The sequence below is a fragment of the Pinus tabuliformis genome, chromosome J (assembly GCF_031772625.1).
Source record: "Pinus tabuliformis cultivar Carrire ecotype Pingquan chromosome J, CPIR1, whole genome shotgun sequence".
In the NCBI taxonomy this organism is placed as follows: Eukaryota; Viridiplantae; Streptophyta; class Pinopsida; order Pinales; family Pinaceae; genus Pinus; species Pinus tabuliformis.
The window spans coordinates 361896469-361903358 of record NC_142295.1 but is presented as its reverse complement, the minus strand read 5'-3'; the positions used below and the strand labels follow the sequence as shown (position 1 = coordinate 361903358).

Below are 6890 nucleotides of genomic sequence, written 5' to 3'. Positions count from 1 at the left end.
CAAGGTATGTCCCTATCAACTCATCCTTTTGAATAGAATTCTGTATATACAGAATCATTCTATCATATGTGAGAAACAACATAGCCATCCAGATCTGCATGGACCAAGTATCACCAATATCAATCAACATATGTAAGAAACAACCTATCATCATATAGGTAAGAACTCATCATCATCATGTCTCCAACAATGCAACATTGAATAATCATCCATGTATCCAGCCAACAATCCTCATCCATATATGTGCCAAGAACAATAGGAATCCTGCACGATAACTGTAATATATGATCTTTATGCATATGATGACAACAGCATATGAGTGACTCATCATCAAGTAAAGAAGATGTGAATTCAAGCTATGTACTTCTCCTTATCCTTATGAAGATCACCATGTAAGCAACATTAGAGAATCAACCACAAATCTGATCTAAATATCAACTATGTAACCCCAAGAATCATCTGAACAACTCATAACCATATCATAGCAAGATGAATCATTTATCCATATAAGCATCATCACCAAGGACTATTAACCATAATGCCAACAATGCATTAAGAGCATATGCTCCCCCTAAACCTGTGCCATCTGTCAAATCTGATCAAGTTAGAACCAAAATACTTCTAACCATCATATCCACACATCATTAGAAAAATGCAACCATTATCAATTAGAGCAAAAATGATCCTTTTCTTGAATCTGTCCCTACTGCCTTTCTTCAAACAATCATATACGCGATTGTGCAGTAGCAAATTCTCGTATATATGAAACTTCCCTTTATCAAGCTTGCGTAGGAGATTGAAGTTTTACACTTCCGGCTCCCTCTGTTATGTCTGTATAATGTGTTGTGCCGCCACTTTCTGACTGAACTTCCTTTTTCTTCCATATCTTCAAGTGTGATAATGTTTTCTCCTTTTGGTGTGATGTCCGTGCTTTGTTCCTGCATTCCTTTGCTATATGTCCAAGCTTGTTACATGCATAACATCTTACATGTTTCATATTCCTTTTGTAGCAATCAGCAGATTTGTGACCAAACATATTGCAAGCAAAGCAATATCGATTAAAGTACCTTGACTGAGATGATCTGTTTGTTTGATGATCTTGAACCCTTCTTCTTCTACATCTGGCTGCAACATGTCCAAGGTTATGACATACATAACATTCAACATTATTCATAGGAGGAGTAAAAGATTTTCTTTGAAGAATTTCTTTCCTTGGTTGATGATGAGATTGACCTTTCATCTCTCTTATCTCCTTGTTGATCATTTTAGATTTCTCTTTAGAGTTCCTTGCCTCACCTTGTGAACTAGATTCACCTTCAACAGATTCATGAAAGCCAAGACCCGTTTTGATAGCAGGAGGTCTTTGACTATTAAGAATATCATCCAAGACTTTAGTACTATCTTGAAAACGTAAGAGCTTATCCTTTTCTTCTAATCTAATTTTCAAGATATTTACCTCAACCTGAAGTTGTTCTTATTTTTCTAGATATTGCTTCTTCATGTCTTCTTTATCTTTCCTTTCTTCTTCCAACTGATGCTTTAGCTTGAGAATCTCCTTTTCTTGTTATTCATTCAGATCCTGTTGCATTTGATGAATTCTGAAGGCACGTTCTAGCTGAGATTTTAAGCTGATAACTTCGTTTCCCTGTTTTTCAATATCTCGGACTAGATCTTTATTCTGCTTCTTTGATTCTTCAAGATCTTTCTTTAGAGAGCGGATCGTGGCTTCAAGACTTTCATAGTAACTGGATCTATCTATGAGTTTCTTGATGGTTGTGTTCTTTTCATTGACTTCATTTCTTAGAGATGTTGCTTCAACCTGCAACTTTTGATATTTCTCCTTGAATAACTCTCGTTGAGCCTTTTGTCTAGTAACAGCTTCTTTGAGGGCACCACTCTTTATGTTCAGAAGTCTTTCTTGTTCACTAATCTTGTTTGTCAGCCTGTTAAATTCTGCTTCTATTTGATATCCTTCTTCCTCACCCATAAGAGCACATTCAGTTATTTCGTTATCACTTCCATCTTTTCCAAATGGATAGATAGCTGGAACATCAGAGGATAGCAAATTCATACCTGATAGTTCATCTTCATTCTGAAATGATTTCGAATCTGAATCTGAATCTGAAGAGCTTCTTATACCTAATCCCCAATCGATTCTCCCACTATCATAGTTCTTCTGAGATGTCTTCTTCTTCTTATGAGCTTTCTTCTTAAGCTTCTTTCCCATTGTTCCACGGATCTCCTTCAAGCGATCAAGCTTCTACCAAAGAACCTGCTCTGATACCAATTGTTGGAAATAATACTGAGAGGGGGGGGGGGGGGTGGATCAGTATTATTACATTAATAAAACTTTTTCATTTCCATATTCAGATTCATATATGCTACTTCCACAACTTTTTATGATTCAGTTAGTTGATCCTTAATGAGTGCATTAGAACATTATCAACCATATTAACAGTAAATTGGTGCAATAACATAGAACAGATCATCACACATAAGTCACACACATGAACACCATGATATAAGGTGGAAACCCAATGTGGGAGAAAACCACCTGCTGCAAGTCATCTCAATCTTCTTCTTAATAAGAAAATCCTTTTACAATATTAGTACTGGTGCAGTCTTATACCAGTACGGGAGCTAAAACCCCCTTTGCTCTTGTACTAGCTTAGATACTAGTACGTAGGCGCCAGCCTACAATCTTCTCTCCTCCAGGTACCACGTTTCATGCATTTTCAGACTGGATATTCCTTAAGCACAACACATAATCTGAAAGGCCACGTTTCATCCAATTTTCATACTGGACCCATTAATATCATTGAAACACATAATCAATCAATCTTCTGAATCACCCAAACACCAGATCAATACATATACAAGGATAATATATGTGTTAGCACCCAGATCTAGTCCATCAGATCACACAAATATGAGTCATTATGATCCTGATCCAATATTAGTTCTCATCCATCAATACTGAAGCTAAACCCAATCAACCAAACAGGATATGTAGAATACTGACACCTTTAAGCTGTCATCAGAACTCATCAACAACCAGAACCACCTGTGACTTCAAATATCATAGCTCAAATTGTATACGCTACTACAATGAACCAAACCTGCATATATATGCGCTTACACCAAAGCCAACCCACGTACAGATCTATAAATATTCAAACATGACTTGCAGCGATTTCAAACTTAAGTTATACCCAGTTCAGATCATTCAATATACAGATCTAGAATAAGCATAATCAAATATATAGAGATAGTTCAATTCAAACCATTTGATCCCGATCTATCCTTAGATCTTGTTCTCCATCAACCAGTGAGATCCCTCTTTAGCTCAGATCCAGATCTGCACCATAACCCAATCACAGTATTCCAGATCTAGCACTTTATCAGATATTCAGATAATTCAGATAATACTTTGCCAAATGATCTCCTTCCTCTTTTATAGCCTTAGTCCTTTCTCAATACCACGGTCCAAAACCATAGGATCAAAAAACTATTGGACTAATACCATGAACCAACCATGAAAGTGCGTGAGATCAACCCTTTTGGATGCAATACCACGGGCCAAAACCATAGGATCAAAAACTGTCGAACTAATACCATGAACCAACCATGAAAGTGCGTGAGATCAACACTTTTGACGAGATACCATAGTCCAAAACCATAGGTTCAAATACCAAGGACTAACTACCATGGACCAAAGGTAAGTTCTCCAACATATACACGCTTTTCCTTGCATGAAAGTGCGTGAACTTTTTCTCTACATGGACCAAAACCATAATAAACCAATTCCACGAACCCAATACTTGGGATCAACACTTCTGACGAGGTACCATGGTCCAAAACCATAGGTTCAAATACCAAGGACTAACTACCATGGACCAAAGGTAAGTTCTCCAACATATACGCGCTTTTCCTTGCATGAAAGTGCGTGAACTTTTTCTCTACATGAAATAAACTTTTCTCTACATAAAAGTGCGTGAACTTTTCTCTCCATGAAATAAACTTTTCTCTGCATAAAATTGCGTGAACTTTTCTCTACATGAAATAAACTTTTCTCTGCATAAAAGTGCGTGAAATTTTCTCTACATGAAATAAACTTTTCTCTGCATAAAAGTGCGTGAAATTTTCTCTACATGAAATAAACTTTTCTCTGCATAAAAGTGCATGAAATTTTCTCTACATGAAATAAACTTTTCTCTTCATAAAAGTGCGTGAACTTTTCTCTACATGAAAGAAACTTTTATCTTCATGAAAGTGCGTGAACTTTGCTGCACTATAATTTATCATCTGAGATGAGTGGGTTGCCATCAAGTACAACATATGTATCATAATGCGAACACAAAACTCTTTTTGCATTTCATTTTTAGGTGTCCCATTCTGCTCGATCACCTACATTCCATTTAGGAGCATGCCATAATCTGACGGAAGGGCTTTGTCATTTGTTCCCCTCATGTCTTGTACCTGCTGGCTTAGGTCTTTTCATCAATGTTTATTAAAGTCCATGACAGTCAATGTTTGATATTTTAATGGGCAAAGAGTCATGTCAATCATAGGTCTAGGGTTTCACAGCTTGAGTCGTTAAAGTGTCCAAATGCCAGCAGGCCCTAGGGAGGTTCTACACATGTTTTTTATTTCGCGAATTTCATCATCATATTGATGGATTATGACTGTCCTTCAAAACTCTGTTTTGAAGAAAAGTCAACATTTTGTCTTTTGTAACATTTTCCAAAGTTCTTCAGTTATTGAATTCTCCAGGAGCAGCCCTGGTCTTCCTTGGTCAAAACATGCCACCGTCCCTGCAAAAATGCCCAAACGATTCATCATTTAAAGCCAAAATCATGTAGAAACTTGAAAAACATAGCTGTATTAAAGTGTTGAAAAGTGCCAAAACTAAACATAAGAAAATGGGTTTTTGAGAAGAAAAAATTGAACCCATCACTATATACATGCTTTTCATTGTTTGAAACATCATTAGTACGTCAAGAGATCTTTGGAAAGTGGAGTCAAGCTGTGGAAAAGTGAATTTCATATTGGAATGCCGAAACTGTGAGCTGGAAGGAGTCGCGGCACATAGAGTAGGTGGCGCGGCGCACATGGGCCGCGTGGCGCACTGAGCGCGATCATCTAGTGCAAAATTACACTAGCACGGCGCATCCAGGAGGCACAACGCATTGGGCCTCCTGCACAGCACACACAACAAAAAGCCTGAAACTACCATACTTTGCTCCAAATCGCCAAGGAATCGCATGGAATTGCCAGGGAGAAGTAAATACCCAATGCCATGTATGCTACGGTATCACTAGAGGCCTACAAGCAGGCTGCTGCAACGAATGGAAATATCCAACAGGGCGGTGTTCTATTCCCACCACCCGAAGGCCCTTACTCTGCATATTTAGTTTTTCAGCAAAATGGAGAGGAAGGCGACGAGGAGCAGGGTGCGTGCTGTTGGGGCTGCTGCTGTAACGAGTTGCGAGAATTGCCTTTCCCGCAAGATAAATGCTTGGAAACCGTCTACAGGACGCAAAATGGAGAAAATTCCTCTACGCACACGGATAGAGTGTATTTTATTCCAGTTCTAGGCCAACCCATCTCCTCCAATCGGTACTACGTTGTTCGAGCTGAACGCAAGTACAAAGGATTGGTGGAAAGTTGCTCCACAGAAGAAGACATGACTAAGTTCTGTATCTGTAGATGTATCAAAGACTTGCGTCCTAGATCTCTGGAACCCAACAATCCATACCAACAGATCCAAGTAATTCGAAAGAGACGTGGGTTTACTTCAAAGTGCATCGCTTCAGATGGTTTTCCACCACAGTTTCTACGTAGGGATGGTTGGTCAGTTAGCCCCAAAGATTTGCGTGGTAAACATGACAGACTTGTATATGTTCAAGGCGAGAATGCTTACTTGAGGTCACAATTACCCCCTTCCAATTTTTCATTCTCAGAGAAAAGATCACCTATTGTTATAGTTGGTGAATGGTACTGCCCCTTTATCTTCATCAAGGAGCTGGGCAACAACTATGAGGATCCCAAAATTCAGCTGATGGAGACACGTTTTCCCCTTTATAAAAAGCAGAATCTTAGTTCAAAGCCATTTTTATTAAAAATTAGTTTTTATTCAAACGACCAATGTAAAAAGGAAAGCGAACAGTCAAAGACCGAACGCATACATTTAAAACAAAGACATCTGTCATAGCAGAGAAATAGGAACAGATGGTCTATGTTTGTCTTCAGTTACGAGATCTACGATACAGGTGTTGCCTCCTTGTGGGTTATCAAACAGATTTCAAGTGTAACGCAGCTTTTGAAGATTATTTTGTTGTCTATCTTTAGTTTCCAGTTCTTGAGCTGTTGTAACAGGTCCTCTGTCTGTCGATCCATATTCTGACAAATTGGTCCTATTTATTGTATTGAAAATCATTTGTAAGGGGTTGGAATTTCTGGGAGTAGTGTGGAGGAAACACTCAGCGCTTCACTGTACATTTTTGCCTGAAAATTAATAAATGATGCAGCTCTAATTCATGAGATTCATGTGGTATGAGTTTAACATTTGTTTCTCCTTTCTATTTCATATGTACCTTGTTATGTTTTACTGTCCATGCATGATCATTTCCAGTTGAATGCTTTTAAGTAAGAAAGGTAGAATCCAGTTTACTGCTCTGCCTTGGGAAGGCATTCATGCTTTGTGTCTTTTCTTCTGTCTGAAAAGGATTCATGTGTATGCCCTTTTCAGCTTCTCAACAGTCTTTTCCACTCCATATTATTTTAGTTTGATTGCTAAAACTCCTGCCTATCTTGCCTCACGAAATATTCTATATCTTTGATTTAATTTCTTAGCTCAGGCTGTCCTTTGTCCCATACAACCCAGAAAA

The 6890-nt window shown here is 38.2% G+C and overlaps 1 protein-coding gene across 1 annotated transcript; it reads left to right on the top strand.

The window, feature by feature from the left end:
- Positions 1–5299: 5299 nt before the first annotated feature.
- Positions 5300–6214, top strand: LOC149227240 (uncharacterized). The gene has a single exon (XM_089380438.1). The coding sequence runs from the start codon at positions 5300–5302 to the stop codon at positions 6212–6214; it is 915 nt and encodes a 304-aa protein (XP_089236564.1).
- Positions 6215–6890: the final 676 nt, after the last annotated feature.